Here is a 20220-nt window from a genome sequence, read left to right on the forward strand (position 1 = left end):
CTGCCCCAGAAGACGATGATGGGGTCTTGAGCCAGATGTTCCAAATGGGATGGAGGATGTCCCAAGATATTTCAAATGGGGCCCATTCCTAGCTTCTACACCACAGCCAGTTCCTACTACTGGTTTGAAATATAAACAGGCATGTTGCTAAACCTCCTGTGTCACAGGGCTTTCTGATTTGTTTTGTTATTGTGTTAAATCTCTAAAGGGAGGTTGTGAATCCTGCTTGATAGGGTCACTGTGAGAATTAAATGAGATAATACCTGCTACATAGTACAGTCGACCTTCCATATTGTAGGAGATAGGTTAGAGACTCCCGTGGATGCTGCAATCCCACATATAAAACAGCATAATGTTTGCATACTTTTTAAAAAAAGATTTATTTTATTATTTTTTATTGGAAAGGCGGATATACAGAGAGGAGAGACAGAGAGGAAGATCTTCCGTCCGATGATTCACTCCCCAAGTGAGCGCAATGGCTGATGCTATGCTGATCCGAAGCCAGGAGCCAGGAACTTCTTCTGGGTCTCCCACACGGGTGCAGGGTCCCAAAGCTTTGGGCTGTCCTCGACTGCCTTCCCAGGCCACAGGCAGGGAGCTGGAAGGGAAGCGGGGCTGCCGGGATAGAACCGGCGCCCATGTGGGATCCCGGGCGTGCAAGGCGAGGACCTTAACCACTTGCGCCACTGCGCTGGGCCTGCTGGGCCCTACTTTTTAAAAAGATTTATTCGTTCTAATTAGAAGACAGATTTTAGAGAGAAGGAGAGACAAAGAGGGATCCCTTTTTTTTTTTCTCAAAGATTTATTTATTGGGCCCTGGTGCGATGGTGCAGTGGTTAAGGTCCTCGCCTTGCACGTGCCAGTATCCCATATGGGTGCCGGTTCTAATCCCGGCAGCCCTGCTTCCCTTCCAGCTCCCTGCTTGTGGCCCGGGAAAGCAGCCGAGGACGGCCCAAAGCTTTGGGACCCTGTACCCGTGTGGGAGACCCGGAAGAGGCTCCTGGCTTGGCATAGCATCGGCCATTGCGCTCACTTGGGGAGTGAATCATCGGACGGAAGATCTTCCTCTCTGTCTCTCCTCTCTGTATATCCGCCTTTCCAATAAAAATAAAATAAAAATATTTTTAAAAAAGATTTATTTATTTTTATTGGAAAGTGAGATATACAGAGAACAGGAAAGACAGAGAGGAAGATATTCCATCTGCTGATTCACTCCCCAAGTGGCCACATTGACTGGAGCTGATCCAATCTGAAGCCAGGAACCTGGAGCCTCTTTCAGGTTTTCCCACGCAGGTTCAGGGGTCCCAAGGCTTTGGACCATCCTTGACTGTTTTCCCAGGCCACAAACAGGAAGCTGGATGGGAAGTGGGGCTGCTGGGACACAAACTGGCACTTTAAGTTATTTGAAAGGCAGAGTTACAAAGAAAGTAACATAGAAAGAGAGAGATGTTTCATCGACTGGTTTGCTCCTCAAACGGCTGCAATGAGCTGGGCCCTGGCTGGGCCACAATCAGAAGTCTGGGACAGGGAGCGGGATCAGAAGTGAAGCAGCCAGGACTTGACTTGGTGCTCATATGGGATGCCTACATCGTACGTGTCTGAACATACCTACGCATCACAACATTGGCCCCAGATGCAACTCTTTAAAAGTACTTTTCTGGGCCTGGCGCAGTGGCCTGTCGGCTAAAGTCCTTGTCTTGCATGGGCCGGGAACCTATTTGGGTGCCAGTTCTAATCCTGCCACCCTGCTTCTCATTCAGTTCCTTGCTTATGGCCTGGAAGGGCAGTTAGGACAGTCCAAAGCCTTGGGCCTCCTCTCTGTATATCTGACTTTCCAATTAAAAAATAAACAAAAGTTTTAAAAAAGAAAAAGGGGCCCCAGCGCAGTGGCCTAGCAGCTAAAGTCCTCACCTTTAATGTGCCAGGATTCCATATGGGTGCCGGTTCTAATCCCGGCAGCTCCACTTCCCATCCAGCTCCCTGCTTGTGGCCTGGGAAAGCTGTAGAGGACGGCCCAAAGCTTTGGGACCCTGCACCCATGTGGGAGACCTGGAGGAAGTTCCTGGTTCCTGGCTTCAGATTGGTGCAGCACCAGATGTTGTGGTCACTTGGGGAGTGAATAATCGGATGGAAGATCTTCCTCTCTGTCTCTCCTCCTCTCTGTATATCTGAGTTTGCAATAATAAATAAATAAATCTTAAAAAAAAAGAAAGAAAGAAAAAGAGAGTATTTTTCTGAACTGGGTTTCATTATACTGAGTGGGACCTATGTGCTGACTGGAGGGTTTGGGGTCGCACTGGCTCTGGCTTCTGACTTTTGCTTCCTGCTCATGCAGACCCTGGAGTCCCTCCTCTCCTCGATAGCTCAAGTAGTCAGAGTTGGGGGGTCTCCAGTTGGGAGATTTGGATGGAGTTCTAGGCTCCCAGCTTCAGCTCCTTCCCCAACCCCATCATCATGGACATTGTTTTTGTAACTTTTTGCCTCACAAGCAAACAAAAAATACTTCACACATTTACATGGAGAGAGAAAGAACTTTTGATTCTTGGCTGAATCCATGGATGCAAAATCTTTCAGTAGAAAGAGCTCAGCGCTGGTGCCATGGCTCAACAGGCTAATCTTCCACCTACAAGTGCTAGCATCCCATATGGGCACCAGTTCATGTTCTGGCTGCTCCATTTCCCATCCTGCTTTATGATCTGGGTGACCCAAGTCCTTGGGACGCATGTGGGAGACCTCGAAGATGCTTCTGGCTGCGGATCAGCTCAGCTCTAGCTATTGCCATTTGGAGAGGAGAGACAGAGAGGAAGATCTTCCGTCCGATGATTCACTCCCCAAGTGAGCGCAACGGCCGATACTATGCCGATCCGAAGCCAGGAGCCTCCGGGTCTCCCACGCGGGTGCAGGGTCCCAAAGCTTTGGGCCATCCTCGACTGCTTTCCCAGGCCACAGGCAGGGAGCTGGATGGGAAGAGGGGCCGCCGGGATTAGAACCGGCGCCCATATGGGATACTGGCACGTGCAAGGCGAGGACCTTAACCACTGCGCCACTGCGCCACCGCGCCGGGCCCGGTAAATTTGCCTTTCAAATCTTTAAAAGGGGGCTTATAGCCGCTGCTGGGTCAATACCGGGTGCTGGGGAGAAGTACAGCAGTGGGGAGGCTCCGTCTGTAAAATGAGAAGGTTGGGGATGAGGGCTTGCGGTGACTTGGGTCATCAAGAGGTGGATAAGGCCGAATTCACACCCGCCTAAGCCTCCCAAGCGACAGGGTGGGGCCCGGCCGCGTCCCGGAGGGGCGGGCAGCCATCAGCCTTGCTGGCTGCCAGGGCTGGGGTGGTAGTGGGGAAGACTGACTGAAGCCGGGAGCTGCTGCAGCCGGGAGCAGCCTGGGCGGCGGCGGTGGCAACAATGCCAGCAGCACCGACAGCTTCAGCCGCCGCCCCTCCCATCCGTCTCTGCTGTGTCACAGGTGGGAACTTCAAGCTCTGGTCACGTGTCTTGGCTGGCTAACCTACTTACCCCTTGAAGACACTCAGTCAGCAGCTGGCGGGGCCCGAGAGCGACCAAGAAAGCGACGGGGTGGGACGGGGAGGTGGTGGAGCCCCTGGCTTGCTGGAGACCGAGGGGGAGGCTCCTGTGCCAGTCCTGGACGCAGGTGCTAGATCGAAGGCCTGTAGCAGGAATTCCTGCAGTGGGAGCAGGCAGAACCCTGGGTACCACTTTAACCTTGGAGCTGCTGGCCTGCTCAAAGCGCTTCTCTGTATCCCTTCCTAGCCACCACCCTTCGAGCTGGAACCTGCAAGACTCGGGGACCTCCCGCAGTCCCAAGACTCCTGGTGTGTCGAAAGCTTTTGTATTGGTTTGGGGAGTGGTAAGGGAGGCCTGAGCTCAAGGATTATCCCTGAGGGAAACAGGTTCACAGTGCCTGGAGGGTGATGCTATCAGCACCCCAACACCTTCCTCCAAGCTACCTTCCCGGGAACCTGACCCCAGCGCGCGGCTGCAGCCCACCTTTTCGTCACTGTCCCTAGGTAGGCTTGCCGCCAGCCCCTAGTCCTGAATTCACAAACGCGCTCTTCTTCGGGCCCCAACGCCCCCGGGCGTCGCGGCGCTCGCTTTCGCCATCCTCGTCCCCCCGCGGGCTGCGGTGCGGCGCGGGCCCTTTAAGAGCAGCGCGGACCGGCGAGCAGTGCCTTGGAGGAGAGCGCAGTCGCCCGGCGGGCTCGGGAGGACGGAGCGCCGGGGACCCAGCTTGGGGAACCGGCTGCGCGCAGCCAAGTGAAGTCGGGGCGGGACCCCCGCCGCCCCGCCGCAACCTGGTCGTCTCCTCGGACCGCAGCCCCGGCCTCCCTGCCGTCCACCCCGCCCCGGCCCCGCCCCGGCCCGGGTGGCCCGGACCCGGAGCCGGGACGCGGGTGCCGCAGCCCGAGGCAGGTAAGCAAGCGGAGCCCGTGGTCTGCATCTCTAGCCTGCAGCGGCGCCCCGCGTCGCGGCCCGCACCGCCCGGGGGCGAGTCAAGGTGACTAAAGCACCGGGCGGCGGAGGATGAGCCCTCTGTGGGTGGGGCGCTGCGTCGGCCTCGGGAGCTCCGAGTCCGGGGTGGGGGGCGCGCCGGCGCGGGGCGCCCGCTGGAAGGGCCGGCCTGGGCATCCAGCTCGGGGATGGGGAGGAGATGCAATGGGAGGCCCGGAGCTTCCCCTTCTCCGCCTCCCCCCGGTGGGCCAACGCTGTCCCCCCTCATCCAACGGGGCTCTCCGGACCTCCTGGTGGGCAGGCCCGGCCTGCGGCCTCCCTCCCCCATCCGTCCGGTCCCCGGGGGCTGCTGGCCTGCCGGGTAAGGAGATTAGAGCGGCCGCCGAGAGGACGGAGCGGATGAAGGCTTCCAGGGGCCGGGCTAGGGCGGGGGCTGCCCTGGACTGTAGAGGGGTCGTTTCGAAAGCCGCACAGCGTGGAGAGTGGGGGGCCAAAGGAGAACCGGGGATGGAGGTTCCGCCCAACAGTTGGGAAGGTACCCAGAGGAGGAGGGAGGTGACGGCAGGCTTTGGCCGGCAGGGAGCTTTAGGAGGCGGCTGGGGATCTGCTCCGACTGAACAGGCCCTCTCTCACAGGCCAGCGCGCGGTGTGATGGCGGAGAAGGCGCTGGAGGCTGTGGGCTGTGGTCTAGGGCCGGGGGCCATGGCCATGGCCGTGGCACTGGAGGATGGGGCGGAGCCGCCGGTGCTGACCACTCACCTGAAGAAGGTGGAGAACCACATCACAGAAGCCCAGCGCTTCTCCCACCTGCCCAAGCGCTCGGCCGTGGACATCGAGTTCGTGGAGCTGTCCTATTCCGTGCGGGAGGGGCCCTGCTGGCGCAAACGGGGTAGGGAGCCGGACTGGGACCCATGGGGTGGTGTCTGCTGGAGGCTGAGACTGGAGCGTTTGCTGCTGTGTGCCTCCTGCACCGTGGGGCCCTGGGGGTACCCTACCCACCTGGGGTTCACCCGGTCACTCACCACACACAGCTGGAGTGGGAGTGATTATGGGCAGGGTCTGTGAGCACCTGTGAGTTCTGGGATATGGTGGGGTGCTGTGCATTGTACCCCGTGGTCCTTGGCCGGTCCTTGATGAGGAGTCCTGGGGACAGCACCTGCTTAGCATGCCTGAATCCATGCTTAGCACACTCTCTGGGGCCCCTTCCTATAGTTGTCCTCGCCCTCCAGGACTGCCAGGGACCTGTGAGATGGAAAAGGTGGAGGTCTGGAAGGGTGGATGTTGTGCTCTGTGACTAACTGCAGCTCAGGGGAGTTGGGTAGCTTAACCAATGTCCCAAGTCCCACGGCTGAGAAGTGCAGAGCCAGAGCCTGAAGCCTGAAGCCTGAAGCCAGTGGTAGGCAGAGCGGGCCCCATCTGCCTGCCTCCCTGCCAGGCGGATAGGCCACTCCCCGGAGCAGCTCCAGCTAGGAGTAGAGACACGGGGTTTGTTTCCCAGAGGCTGGGTGTAGGCCAGGGGTGGGGCAGCTGGGCCATTGTTCTCTGAGGTTTGGGGTGCCTCAGAGCAGGGCTCAACAGTAGCTGGTGGTATGAATTGTCCCCGGGAGGGACTGCAAGGTTGCAGGGCTGAGCTGGTGCAAGCTGAGGCTCCTGGGCTCTCTGCCCAGTGCCACACACCTAAGCAGGTGTCCTGAGCACAGCTCTAGGTGAAACCATGGGATCTGCACACCTTCACATTCTTCTTCCTCATTGCAAAGAACAGCGAAGATCAAAGAGTGGCGTGGCTGGGTGGGCGGTTCTGTGATGCTTCAGCTTGCCCAGCACACACTGGCACCCCCTCCCCTCCTCACCCTGCACACCTCCTCCCATTCCCCCACCGGCCTGGGATTTGCCCCTCCCCCTACAACCCGATTTTATTGTCCACAATGTCCTCCTGGCCGACGCTTCCATCCCAGCCCCTTGCTACCCTTTGCGGTCCCTCTTTGTGCTTCTCCGTGTCCTGGAATCCCTCTCAGAAAGCATCTCAAGGTGGGCACCAAAAGAGAGAGAGGTTTCTGCCTGTCTCGGATTTGTCATCGCTCTGCCTCAGCCACATGTGGCATTTCTCTTGTTTTTCAGAACACTTTCCTGTTAATAATATTTAATGATCTCACTTGGTGTTGATAACAGCCCGATGAAGGCCTCGGGAGGGGACGTGTCCATCTTTGAGAGATGAAGTGATTTGACAAAACTTTCATAAGATTCATTGACCCAGTCAGGGCTAGAACACAGGTGTCTCTCCAGCCCCAGGGGGCGGCAGGAGAGCAGGTGTCCAGCGATGTACGGTCACGGCCACCTGGCACCTATGTGAGCCTGGGCATGCTGCTTGCCCTGTTCCTGTTGGCCTCGCTTTCCTCATCTGTAAACAGGGCTGATAGGAACAGGCACTGCATGTTGTGAGGGTGGGCTGAGCCACCCTCTTTCTTTGGAAGCACCTGGTGAAAGAAAAATGCAAGATGATAATGGCTGTTCAGCCAGCACCAGGCTGTGACTCCACAGGGTCTGGGGAGGGCTCCTCACTGCCCACGGCTTCCCCTGCCAATGCAATCATCACCTCCTGTGTGTGGATCTCACAGCCCAGGCGCGTGCTGGACTGCACCTCTGGGCCATCTTTCTGCCTTGCAGGGAGGAAGAGGGTTCCAAGCTGGGACCTTGTTGTGTGACTGTGGCTGAGACCCTGGAGGTCTCTGGACACCCCTTTGCCTCCTCTGTGTTGTCACTGAGCAGCTGAAATCATGGGCGTCATCTGGGTAGTTGGTGGGATTGGAGCCCAGCAGTGAGCTGGACCTGGTCTCCAGTGCAAAGGATGAGGCCCAGGGCACAGAGTGGAAGGTAGCAAGGTGGGCAGCTCTTCAAGGGCTGCTCAGGAGCTGAACAGGGGGCATGTGGCTCCATGCAGGTTAACCAAGAGATGCGATAAGCAACATGCCAGTTTAGCAGGCACGGCCTGCCTCAGCTCCCTGTGGAAGTCTGAGTTTTTGCCCTGTATTCTCTGGGTGGTTTTATGTTGGTATGAAGGTACTCCAAAGTTGCTCACAGAAAATGGCATCATAAGATACATTTCTTTCTTTTTTTAAAAAAATTTATTTTATTTTTATTGGAAAGTCAGATATACAGAGAAAAGGAGAGACAGAAAGGAAGATTTTCCATCTGATGATTCACTCCCCAAGTGACCACAATGGCCGATGCTGTGCCGATCCGAAGCCAGGAGCAAGGAACGTCTTTCCTGGTCTCCCACGCGGATGCAGGGTCCCAAGGCTTTGGGCCGTCCTCAACTGCTTTCCCAAGCCACAAGCAGGGAGCTGGATGGGAAGTGGAGGTGCCGGAATTAGAACCGACAACTATATGGGATCCCAGCGTGTTCAAGGCGAGGACTTTAGCCACTGGGCCACCACGTTAAACCCGATTTATTTCTTTTCATTGGAAAGATTTACAGAAAAGAGAGAACAAGAGAAAGATCTTCCATCCACTGGTTCACTCCCCCAAATGGCCGCAACAGCTAGGGCTGAACTAATCTAAAGCTGGGAGCCAGGAACTTCTTCTGGGTCTCCCATGAATAAAGGGGCCCACTGACTTGGACCATCCACCAAGACTTTCCCAGGCCATCAGCAGGGAGCTAGATCACAAGAGGAGCAGCCAGGATACGAACCAGTGTCCATATGGGATGCTGGCACCGCAAGTGAAGATAATGTCCTATGCCACAATGCCAGCCCCAAATGTTACTCTTGAAAATGTTATCTGTGTGCCAAGCACTGTATCATAGTCACTGAGTCTTTACAATCGCTCTGTGAGATAGTTCCTATCATGCTCATTTTACAGATGAGGGACTTGGTGCTCAGAGAGGTTAAACCATTAGCCTGAGCTCACCCAGCTGGTAAGTGTGGAGCCAGAATTTGAACCCAGATCCACCTATAACTCCATACATGGGAGGGGTCTTAATGCATATACTGTCCTACCCAGTGAATGAAAGAAAGGTGAGATTTTACTAGTGCTGTGTTTGGGGCTGGAGAGACAAGCCTGATAAGCAGAGAGCATGCAGAGAGCTTTCTCAGCATGAGACCAACACTCTAAGAAGGCACACACAGCGAACTAGGGCTTATTGAACATCTACTTGTCAGTGAGATGCAGCTCCAAAGATGGATCAGACACATACCTGGCCCAGCTCCTGACCTGCCTTCCAGAGGGCTGGGAGAAGTGATAGGCACATCAAGTAACCAATATGCTGCCCTATAAGATGTAGCACGGGAATGCCAGGAGGCCTTCCTGGAGGGGGTGATGAGTGGCTGCTGTGGTTGCAGAAGAGGCCCCAGCTCTTCCATGACCCTGATCCTTTTGCTGCACCCATGAGGTGTGTGAGCTTTGCAGAAGGGGTTTTTCACCACAGGGACTTTGGTGACGGTGGTGATTGTTTCTGGGAGTTCCAGTGGGGCCTCTGAGACTTTGTCCCTCTGTCCTAAGCCAACCACATGGGGGAGGGGAGATGGCCCACTGTGCTGAGAGCCAGAGCTGCTCTGAGAGTGTCAGCTGGACCTCTGCTAGCTGTAGCCTTGACTACCAACTGCTCGCTTTCTTACTGCAGGTTATAAGACCCTCCTCAAGTGCCTGTCGGGCAAATTCTGCCGCCGGGAACTGATCGGCATCATGGGCCCCTCAGGGGCTGGCAAGTCCACATTCATGAACATCTTGGCAGGATACAGGTGAGGAGGAGTATGGGCAGGGTGGGGCCGAGTGCAGGGGGCATGTGGCAGGCCTCTCCAACCTGTATCCCTGCAGGGAGTCTGGGATGAAGGGGCAGATTCTGGTGAACGGGAGGCCGCGGGAGCTGAGGACCTTCCGCAAGATGTCCTGTTACATCATGCAGGACGACATGCTGCTGCCGCACCTCACTGTGCTAGAGGCCATGATGGTGAGGCCACCTGTTCTCTGCATCTTCCTCCTTACCACCCCATCCTCCTGCTGGCCAAGAGGCCCAGATGCCGCCCCTCCCAAACAAACATTCCTTTCTCACCTCCTCTCTGGGCCCCCAGGTCTCCGCCAACCTAAAGTTGAGTGAGAAGCAGGAGGTGAAGAAGGAGCTGGTGAGTCAGGAAGGGGAGACAAGGGGACAGCTTGCCCTGGAGGTGGTGCTGCTCCTGAGTTCTGGGGCCCAGAGTTAGGTGTTGAGAGAGTCGGTGGTCAAGGCAGGGGACAGTGGACTTCAGGAAGATGCTCTGGAGAGGATGGGGGGTGGTGGTGGGGGTCAGCAGACTCTGATTGTATCTGTGGGGGTCCGGGGCGGAGCCAGGTGACAGAGATCCTGACAGCACTGGGCCTGATGTCCTGTTCCCACACGAAGACCGCCCTGCTCTCCAGCGGGCAGAGGAAGCGCCTGGCCATTGCCCTGGAGCTGGTCAACAACCCACCAGTCATGTTCTTTGATGAGCCCACCAGGTAGTTCGCGCGCCACCCCTGTTGCACTCCGCCCTGCATCTTCTCCCACACGCGTGCTGGGGGTTAGTGCCTCTGTATGCAGCCTCCTGGGACCAAGAAGAGGGCTTCTTCCTCATTGCCAACCTTACCCTTTAGGCAGGCAGGGGGCTTCCCTGGATGGGGGCTTCCTCTCTGATGGCCCTCCAGCCATCAGTCACCACGGGCCAGACCTGCCCCCTGCCATTGCCAGCTCCCAGGCCGCCGTCCCCAGTGCCAGTGCTTACATTCGGGTCACCATCAGTGGACACTGAGTGCCTGGTGTCCCATCTCCCAGCGGATCCCACCCCTCCCACTTGGCAGGCAGCCCCAGAGCACTTTGGATAACAGATAAGTCTGCCTAGGCACACACCCCTGCCCAAAAGAATGCAATGCCTCCCATTTCCAGCCCAGACCCAGTCCCCTCTGAGCTTCCCTCCCCGGCCTCACGGCTTGTATTTTATGCTCTAATAACACCAAAACCTTGCAGTTCCCTGGACAAACCGTGTGTTGCATACACCTAAGCTCTGTCCATCTGAGTCTTTGGCCTGGAGTGTCCTTCCCTGGGGCACCTCCCCATGTACTGTCATCTGGCTTGGCTCTGCCCTCATTCAGGCTCCTGCAGGTACCTGCTCGGACAAACCCCACCATGCTGCCACAGCACAGGTGCACCCTGACCCTCCTGCCGTGTTGCTACCCCATTTTCTACATTGCCTCTCATCACATGTGCACTTGTTCCTCTCTCCCTCCAGCCCAAAGTCAAGGTCTCATTCACGCCTCGCTATCATCCCAGTGCCAGGCAGACAATGGTGCCCAACATATGCTTGTTCAACCTGACATGGGGACTACTGGGTACTTGCAAAGGCTTGAAGCATCTGGAATCTACAGGAAAAGGGGGGTGGCCTGAGAGGTCCCTTCCTGCAGGCTCCATCCCTTTCACAGCAGCTATACTCAACACGACCCCCACCCCCGCCTCTTGTTCCCATGTCTTGGCCCTTCCCACCTCACCGGGCCCCCTGGTGGCCTCTCTCTGCACAGTGGCCTGGACAGTGCATCTTGTTTCCAAGTGGTGTCCCTCATGAAGTCCCTAGCCCATGGGGGCCGGACCATCATCTGCACCATTCACCAGCCCAGTGCCAAGCTCTTTGAGATGTTTGACAAGGTGAGTGTCCTGGGGCCTCCAAGAAGGCTGGTCTGAGATGAGGGGATGGGCAGTGGGACAGTCATAAGAGGTGCTGGCACCGGGGTCCTTGTGTGGCCTATCGTTTGTGTCTACCTGACACTTCTCTTTGTGCTTCAGCTCTACATCCTGAGCCAGGGCCAGTGTATCTTCAAGGGCGTGGTCACCAACCTGATCCCCTACCTGAAGGGGCTGGGCTTGTACTGCCCCACCTACCACAATCCGGCTGACTTCAGTGAGTGGCCTCTCTTTGGTGATGGTAGTTGAGGGGACCAGGATGAGCCATGGGGACCAACCTTGGCACTCAGACATCCTGAGGACAGAGTGGCACCACCCAATCTGAGAAGGGCTGGCCTTTCCTGGAGTGATGTGCTGAGTCCTGGCTGATGCCCCATTCTGTGTCCCCCCACAGTCATTGAGGTGGCCTCTGGCGAGTATGGAGACCTGAACCCCATGCTGTTCAGGGCGGTGCAGAACGGGCTGTGTGCCATGGCTGAGAAGAAGAGTAGCCCCGAGAAGAACGAGGTCCCCAACTCCTGTCCCCCCTGCCCTGCGGTGAGTGGGAGGGTGGTGCTGGGGAGAAAAGAGGCTTCTGTGGGCACTGGCCCTGCCAGAGGCACTGTTGTCCCTTAGGCCCACTGCCACCGCTGGGTGCTGGGAAGGGAACGCAGGACCTGCTGTAGACCTGCTATTGACTGCTGTGTGACCTTGGTCATGGTGCCTTAACCTCACTGCACTTTGGTTTTTACCTTCTCTTGTTTTTTCAGCAAACTAGGCATGTGTAGAGTGTTGGCCTCAGGGCTGATTAGGGCCCATCTATAGGCAAGGCTGACACTGTTCCCTTCAGTCTTGTGGCCAGTGTGGCTCATTGTTACTTCTGACCCACAGGGTTCTGGCGAGGACTCAGCAGGTGACTCTTGGGAGCTCCTATTATGGTGGTCGATGTGGCAGGCTGGGTCCAGGGCCAGTTCTCTTTCACAGATTAGCTACTGTAGCCCTGGAAAACCGGAAGCGTTGCTTAGTGTTACCGTTTTTGTATTTATTTATTTTTATTGGAAAGACAGATTTGTAGAGAGAAGGAAAGACAAAGATCTCCCATCTGCTGGTTCATGCCCTAAATGGTCACAACAGCTGGAGCTAAGCCAATTCAAAACCAGGAGCTCCCACGTAGGTACAGGGTCCCAAGGCTTCAGACCATCCTCTCCTGCTTTCCCAGGCCACAAACAGGGAACTGGATGGGAAATGGAGTAGCTGGGACACAAACCAGCACCTATATGAGATCCTGGTGCTTGCAAGGGGCAAGATTAGCCAGTTGAACTATGATGCTCAACCCTGTTTTTGTATTTTTAAAGCAGAAGCCATTTTGTTAACTTATTTTTCAGTTTTAAACATTTATTTTTATTTATTTATTATTTTTTATTAAGAGGCAAAGGGAGACAGAGCTTCTGCTAATCGGTTTACTTCCCAGATGCCCGAGAGTCAGGAACTCGATGCAGGTCTCCCCTGTGGGTGGCAGGAACTCAGCAACCTGAGCCATCACCAGTGTTTGCTGGGTGTACACTAGCGGGAGTTAGAGCCAGGACTCGAATACAGGCACTCTGGTACAGGCTGGGAACATCTTCACTGGCATCTTTATGGTAAACAAAAGCCCTTGTTATTGTTGTTATTGCCATTATTATCATTACTAAGTAAAGTAATGTGAAATGGGTGGCCAAAAGAAATTAAACAAGGGTGCCTCAAAAACCTCATGAAAAATGGAATTAAAAGATAAGCTTAGTTTGGTAGAAAAATGTTGAAACCTATGCACGGCGCTTTCAAAATACTCGGTTTCCATGCACTTTGTGATAACGCTTGCACACAGAGTTGGTGCTTCCATGGATTAAAGATACAACTGATTGGGGCTGGTACCATTGTAGAGCAAGCAGATTTAGCCTCTGCTCTGTGGTGTCAGAATTCCTTATGAGCACCAGTTTGATGCTCCACTTCTGTTCCAGCTCCTTGCTAATGTGCCTGGGAAAGCAGTAGAGAATGGCTCAAATATTTGGGCCCCTGCTAACCATGTGGGAGACCTGGAAGAAGCTCCTGGCTCCTGGCTTCAGCCTGGTCCAGCTCTGGCCATTATGGCCATTCAGGGAGTGAACCAAAAACAGATCTCTTTTTTTCTCTCTGTAACTTTGCCTTTCCAATGAAGATCAACTAAATATTTTTTTTAAAGGTTTATTGGAATGGCAAAATTACAGAGAGGGGAGGCAGAGAGAAAGGCCATCTATCTGCTGATTCACTCCCCAAATGGCTGCAATGGCCAAAGCTGAGCCGATCCCAATTCTGGGTCTCCCACACAGATGCAGGATTCCAAGGCTTTGGGACCTCCTCCTTTGCTTTCCATGTCATAATCAAGGAATTGAATGGGAACCAAAGCAGCCAAGACATGAACTGATACACTATGATACACTACAAGTGTTTATTCCCTCCTCACCTCTCTCTCTAAATCTCTCTGTGAGTCACACGCTTTAGCCTGGTCTGCAAGTACCCAACCCAGTGCTGGAGGATTCCTGTAGACCTGGAGGAGCCCTGCCTTGGTGACGGGCTCCGTGTTTTCCCATCACTTGGGCTGGAATAGACTCATCGGATCCAATTTTCTCTCTCCAGGAAGTGGACCCCATCGAAAGTCACACCTTCGCCACCAGCACCCTCACACAGTTCTGCATTCTTTTCAAGAGGACCTTCTTGTCCATCCTCAGGGACACGGTGAGGTGTTAGCCATGGAGGGGAGAAGAAGGAAGCTGTCAGAAGTCCATAAAGCTGGCCCACTGTGCTGTAGCATCCCAGCACCTGTGGGTGTCAGCCTGTGACACACCCCCTCTGCTCAGGTCCTCACCCACCTGCGTTTCGTGTCCCACGTGGTGATTGGTGTGCTGATTGGTCTCCTGTACCTGCATATTGGTGACGATGCCAGCAAGGTCTTCAACAACACTGGCTGCCTCTTCTTCTCCATGCTCTTTCTCATGTTTGCTGCCCTTATGCCCACCGTGCTCACCTGTGAGCGGAGATGCCTGGGGCATGGGCCATGGGTGCTGGGGGAAGGAGTATTAGTGGTGGAGGCAGGGTGTTGGTCAGTTGTGCCCAATCTGCCTGTGTCCACAGTTCCTTTAGAAATGGCCGTCTTCATGAGGGAGCACCTCAACTACTGGTACAGCCTCAAAGCCTATTACTTGGCCAAGACCATGGCTGACGTGCCCTTCCAGGTGAGCCCCTCCTACCTGTCTACATCCTGGCTTGTTTTTTCCATTCTTTCCCTGTACTCACTGAGCAACTAGGTGATGAGTACCCACCATGCACCAAATCTAGACTAGCCCCAGGGATGCGACAGCAAACCAGCCTGATAAAACTGTGAGCTCATGATGCTGCTGTTCCAGTGAAAACAGTGATCAAGGGAGAATGATAGTCAGGAGGGCACCTTACACAGGACCCTGTCCATCTCATGAGATGCAGCCAACTTATAGCTACACATGTCCCTTTGTTTCATTGTCCCCATTCATGGCTACTTGTAAGAAGCCGATGATTGACAAGTTCTTAGAATAGTGCTTGGCATACATGAATTGCTTAATAAATGTTGGCTGGTTTCTGCTGTGACTGCCATCCCTGTCATCCCAGCACCAGGGCTGCCAGTATACCCACAGGCACCTGCAGAGCAGGAAAGGGCGTTCCTTCCCCAGGATGGATGCTGCATGGGTCCAGGGTGCACAGCTCTAGGACAAGAACACAGGCTGGATGTTACCCTCTAACTGGGCACACACACTTGATTGTCTGTCTGTCTGTCTGTCTCTGTCTGTCTCTCTCTCACACACACACAGATTTTATTTGAGTAGCAGGCAGAGAAAGCATCATCCACTGTTTCACTACCTAAATGCCTGGGAGCCAGTAACTCAATCTGCGGCTTCCCAGGTGCACATAAGCAGGAAGCTGCGATCAGGAGCAGAGCTGGGTCTTGATCCAAGACACTCAGATGGGATATGAGTGTCCTCATCTGTGTCTGAAACACTAAGCCAAACGCTTGGCTCCTGCCTCCATCTTTGGTTCCTTTTCTCTTTCTCGTGATTTTGCAATTTTTCTTGTAATATTTTTCTACTATTGATTCACTTGAGAGGCAGAGACTGAGGGAAAGAGATAATAAATACAGAGACCAAAAGAGCTCCCATCTGCTAGTTCACTTCTCAGATACCTGGAACCAGGAACTGCATCCACGTCATGCACACAAGCATAGGAACCCAGTTACCTGAGCCTTTACTGCTGTCACGCAGGGTCTATGATGGCAGGAAGCCAGTCAGGAGCCAGATCTGAGGTAGGGGGAAAGAGTCTTAGCTGGTATCTTTAACTGCTAGGCTAGAGGCCTGCTCGCTCTGCCCACCTCCCCTTTAAGAATGCTTCATTGCGTACACTTGAAGCTTACAATGTTATGTTATCAGATGTACATACACAGTGGAGTGTTACCATGGTGAAAGAAATTAGCATAGCTTTCATCTCATGTAGTTACCTTCTGTGACAAAATATTTTTTTTTGTTAATGGAAAGGCAGAAAGAAGGAGAGACAGAGAGTTTTTTTTCTTTCTTTTTTAAAAAAAGATTTATTTATTTTAATTACAAAGTCAGATATACAGAGAGGAGGAAAGACAGAGAGGAAGATCTTCCGTCCGGTGATTCATTCCCCAAGTGAGCGCAACGGTCAATGCTGTGCTGATCCGAAGCCAGGAGCCAGGAACTTCTTCTGGGCATCCCACACAGGCACAGGGTTCCAAGGCTTTGAGCCATCCTCGACTGCTTTCCCAGGCTACAAGCAGGGAGCTGGATGGGAAGCAGGGCTGCTGGGATTAGAACCGGTGTCCATATGGGATGCTGGCGTGTTCAAGGCAAGGACTTTAGCCACTAGGCCACGCTGCCGGACCCAGAAAGATTTTCTATCCACTGGTTCACTCTCCAAGTGGCCACAATGGCCAGAGCTGAGCTGATCTGAAGCCAGGAGCCAGGAGCTTCTTGGTCTCCCATGTAGGCACAGGGTCTCAAGACTTTCGGACATTCTCTATTGCTTTTCCAGATCACAAACAGGGAGCTGGAAGGGAAGTGGAGCAGTTGGGATCCCAGCATATGCAAGGCAAGGACTTTAGTTACTAGGCTACTGCGTCAGGCCCCCAATCAATATTTTTAATACTAACTGTATGAACTCTAGTCCTCCTGTTGTAGCTCAGATCTTCAGTCTTGAGGATCACAGAGTGGATAGTCTTATGGGAAAACCAAACAGGCGCCCAAGATGAATGAATTCAGTAAGCATGTAAGAGATAAGCAGACCCAGAGGGAGGACTTCGGGAGCTCAGAGCTGGAAGTCACTGTGTCTGAACTAGCCAGCAGGGTCCCCATGGCAGGTCAGTCACATGTCAGTTGGGGAATCAGGTGAACCAGAAAGTGGAGGCAGTACAAGCAGGGACCACTCCAGGCACAGGTGCACTCAAGTGTCTGTCCAGGTGGCATGGAGGGTCTTGGTCCCTGTGTCCTTGACTTGAAGTTCTCCACCTACCTGTGTGCCTGCTCCCTAGGTGGTATGCCCGGCAGTGTACTGCAGCATCGTGTACTGGATGACGGGTCAGCCTGCTGAGACCAGCCGCTTCCTGCTCTTCTCAGCCCTGTCCACCGCCACAGCCTTGGTGGCCCAGTCTTTGGGGCTGCTCATTGGAGCTGCCTCCAACTCACTACAGGTGGGAGGGCTGGCAGGTGGTGGGGACCCAAGGAGGAGGTGGGATCTGGTGAGAGCAAACACAAGCTGTCCTAAGGAGCAAGACTGGTCTGTCTGTCCTGGCCATCCCTCCCCCTGCCTTGCTATGATGACCTGGTGCTTGCCCCCCTCCTCTAGGTGGCCACCTTTGTGGGCCCAGTCACCGCCATTCCTGTCCTCCTGTTCTCTGGCTTCTTTGTCAGCTTTAAGACCATCCCCACTTACCTGCAGTGGAGCTCATATCTCTCCTACGTCAGGTCAGTGCCCCTGCATTCCCCATCTGCCCCTGCCTCCCCCCATCTGCCCCTGCCTGCCAATTCCCTTGATCCTGTAAGAGGCCACGCCCAGGGCAAATCTTCCCCAGTCTGGTGCCTGCTCAGCCCTCCTCCTGCAGATGGAGCACCCTGGATGGCACCCCAGGGAGCAGAGCTCTGCAGCTGGGCTCTCAGCTGTTTGCCCAGGGAGCGAGGACCCCATTCTCCAGGTTCTGCTCTGATGACCCTCCTGGCGGCCTAGGTATGGCTTTGAGGGTGTGATCCTGACCATCTATGGTATGGAACGAGGAGACCTGACGTGCTTAGAGGAACGCTGCCCATTCCGCGAGCCCCAGAGCATCCTCCGGGCACTGGATGTGGAGGACGCCAAGCTCTACCTGGACTTCCTGGTGCTGGGCATCTTCTTCCTGGCTCTGCGGCTGCTGGCATACCTTGTGCTACGTTACCGGGTCAAGTCTGAGAGATAGAGCTGTGCTCCCGCCCCGGCCTGGGCCCCCCCGCCTCCGCAGCAGGAAGCCCTCAGCCCCAGCCTTTTGGGGGCTGTTTTAACCTTGTAGACCTGGGCACCGATTGCTGGTGCAGCCACCCTCTCCTTCCCCTAGAGCTCCCCAGGCTGGCTATGGGACTTGTGATCCCTCCCAGCCTGGGCCACCCTGGGGTTCAGCCTTTGCACTGTGCCCAGGAGTCTTCCCAAGTTGATGCAATTTGTAGCTTCCCCTCTACTCTCTCCAACACCTGCATGCAAGGACCACTGGGAGGCTGCCACCCTCCTCCCTGCCCTGGCACCTTTCTCTGTTACCTGTTCAGGAGCCGAAGGCCCCATGCTCATTTACAACCGACCAAAGTGGCCCCCTCCGAGGGGGTTCCCCACCACACAAGTGTTTGTAAACTGGGTGGCTCAAAGGTTGGAGTTCCAGGGCTGAGCCCTGTTGGGGTCCCCTGGAAACCCCATTTTGGATGTGGGAACGGAGCAGGGAAGGGCTCTGGAAGCTTCTTCTTCTTCCACCTCCTCCTCTCTCTTCCCCTTCCCCAAGACCCTGGCTGACTCTGACAATCTACTAGGACAGAAGCTGGATTTTCTGTCTGTGTCTTCACTCCCTATTCTGGGGAATGGAGAGACCTGGGACCATGGGACACTCCTTCCCTGTCCCTGTCACTGATCCCTGTTGCCTTTGGGGAGGAGAGGGCTGGTGGCACCTCTGCAATAATGTCTGTGCTTCTCTCACACTTGCCACTGGAACTGGAGAATGCGCTTTATTCTGGGTGGCAGTTGGGGGATTCTGGTGAGGGGAGACTGGACTCTGCTTCTACCGCAGGCCTCACAAAGCTCCCTCACAGCTCCAGAGGGAGAGGCAGGTACATGCAAACAGGCAATCTCAGTGCTCTACTTGCCATTGTTTCCCACACAAGGACAGGTGGTAATGGTCCATGCTGCAGGGAGGGCAGTGCCAGGCGCCTCCTGGATGAGACCCTCGGGAGGAGGCTGGTGCTGCCCAGGTGTCTCCAGGCTCTGTAGGTGTCTACCGCTTCCCCTCATCTGCTCTTCTCCCAGCCAAGGGTGGCACAGGGCACTAGCTCCCTGGAGATCAGGACCCAACACAAGCACAAGCATGGGCATACCACCACCACCCTGTGACCCTCCTTTTGTGTTCCAACTTGGCATTCTCATCAGCTTGCTGCTCATTCAAACTCCATGTCTCTCTCCCTTGTCATTATCAGGTGTCCCTGGGCATCAGAGCAGCCAGCCTGCTCACCAGGGTGGCAGACACAGGTGGAGTGAGTCTGCTGGCTTTCCTGGGGGGGGGTACAGGTGCAATTGTCCTCTGCTGGCTGCTCTGCCCAGGGCTACCCCTGCCACCAGGACTAGGACCTCTCTCCCCTCTCCCACCCTGCCACAGGTTCTCCTCACACAGAGATGCCAGTTGTATTTGTGGGGTTTCACCCATTATTAATAAAACCTATATTTATACAGTATATGAGGTGTGTGGGTTGGCCACCTAGTGCCATGATTGTGTGTCGGGGGAGGGGAAGGACTTCAAAACAATTGGCAGGATCTTGTTGGCTTTCAGAAATCTGGCAGAGGCTGCTGAAAGTCCCAGGTAAATGCCAAGGTGGTGACTATGTGTTTCATTCAATTTCTGTATCCCGCCTTTGACCTTATAGATGTTGTATCCTCATTATTTTGAGGGAGTCCCCTGCTAACCGTGCATGACCCCTCAAGACAACCCATTTTGCAAATAAGCCCCCAGCTGAGATCTGAGTTAAGGAGCTTGAAAGAGGCCCTCAGTGGAGAAGAATTTGGATCTACAGGCCAAACTTCCTATTCTCTTAAAACATAATTAGTTATTTTAATGAAAAAAAGATTTATTTGAAAGGCAGAGTTATAAAGAGTGAGAAGCAAATGCAAAGGGAGAAGGAGAGGGAGATCTTTCATCTGCTGGTTCACTCTACAAATGGCTGCGGTGGCCAGGACCAGGTCAGGCCAAAGCCAGGAGCTTCAGCCAGATGTCCCACTTGGGTGCAGGGACCTAAGCACCTGGGCTGTCTTGAGCAGCTACTTTGTTATTATTATTATTTAAATTTTATTTTTTATGATGTTTACATAGTTGATTAGAGTGGGAAGTGTTGAGAATTAGGGGAAAGTGGGTGAGACCGTTATTTCCACATTTTCTTCTTCCTGTATCTGGGGGAAGCGGGAGATAAGGGGAAAAACCGCACCCAGCCTCTCAACTGCCCCAGTACCAGGGGATGGGGAACGGCCGCCTGATGTCATCCCAGGGCCTCCGATGTGCAGCATGTTCTGAGGGTTCTGCCAAGTGGTTTTGATGTTCTAACATGCTGTTGATCTTGCAGACCCAAGGATGAGGAACTCCTTTCAGGGTCCATTGGCTGACTTAGTTCACCCTAGAGTCTCCATTTACCCAGAAATTTGCTCTCAAGCTTTGCTGGGTTAGTTGAACAATTTGTTTTGCTCTCCTCCCTCTGCTATAGTACCGGATGTCTTCTGCAGACTCCCATGCACTGCCAAATCCTCCATGTGCATCTGGG

At 54.4% G+C, this 20220-nt stretch overlaps 2 protein-coding genes across 2 annotated transcripts; one reads left to right on the forward strand and one right to left on the reverse strand.

The window, feature by feature from the left end:
* Positions 1-4024: 4024 nt before the first annotated feature.
* On the reverse strand, positions 4025-4798 carry LOC121153993 (nascent polypeptide-associated complex subunit alpha, muscle-specific form-like). Its single transcript, XM_040976737.1, has one exon. The coding sequence runs from the start codon at positions 4796-4798 to the stop codon at positions 4025-4027; it is 774 nt and encodes a 257-aa protein (XP_040832671.1).
* Positions 4799-5070: 272 nt separating this feature from the next.
* On the forward strand, positions 5071-17974 carry ABCG4 (ATP binding cassette subfamily G member 4). The gene is made up of 14 exons (XM_040977293.1): positions 5071-5359; positions 9089-9206; positions 9283-9415; positions 9537-9587; positions 9794-9939; positions 10993-11116; positions 11255-11369; positions 11547-11689; positions 13784-13882; positions 14005-14173; positions 14279-14379; positions 16722-16880; positions 17036-17154; positions 17414-17974. The coding sequence occupies exons 1-14, from the start codon at positions 5122-5124 to the stop codon at positions 17637-17639; spliced, it is 1941 nt and encodes a 646-aa protein (XP_040833227.1). The 5' UTR covers positions 5071-5121; the 3' UTR covers positions 17640-17974.
* The last annotated feature ends 2246 nt before the right edge of the window (positions 17975-20220 follow it).

Source organism: Ochotona curzoniae, unplaced genomic scaffold (assembly GCF_017591425.1).
Source record: "Ochotona curzoniae isolate NIBS_2020 unplaced genomic scaffold, NIBS_Ocur_1.0 contig_2723, whole genome shotgun sequence".
In the NCBI taxonomy this organism is placed as follows: domain Eukaryota; kingdom Metazoa; phylum Chordata; class Mammalia; order Lagomorpha; family Ochotonidae; genus Ochotona; species Ochotona curzoniae.

Excerpts from the sequence above, each read along its gene's own strand:
- ABCG4 (XM_040977293.1), top strand. The coding sequence starts at position 5,122 with ATGGCGGAGAAGGCGCTGGAGGCTGTGGGCTGTGGTCTAGGGCCGGGG. Across the intron at positions 9,940-10,992 it reads TTCTTTGATGAGCCCACCAG|TGGCCTGGACAGTGCATCTT; the intron begins GTAGTTCGCGCG and ends CTCTCTGCACAG. Across the intron at positions 13,883-14,004 it reads TGTCCATCCTCAGGGACACG|GTCCTCACCCACCTGCGTTT; the intron begins GTGAGGTGTTAG and ends CCCTCTGCTCAG.
- LOC121153993 (XM_040976737.1), bottom strand. The coding sequence starts at position 4,798 with ATGGGGGAGGGAGGCCGCAGGCCGGGCCTGCCCACCAGGAGGTCCGGA.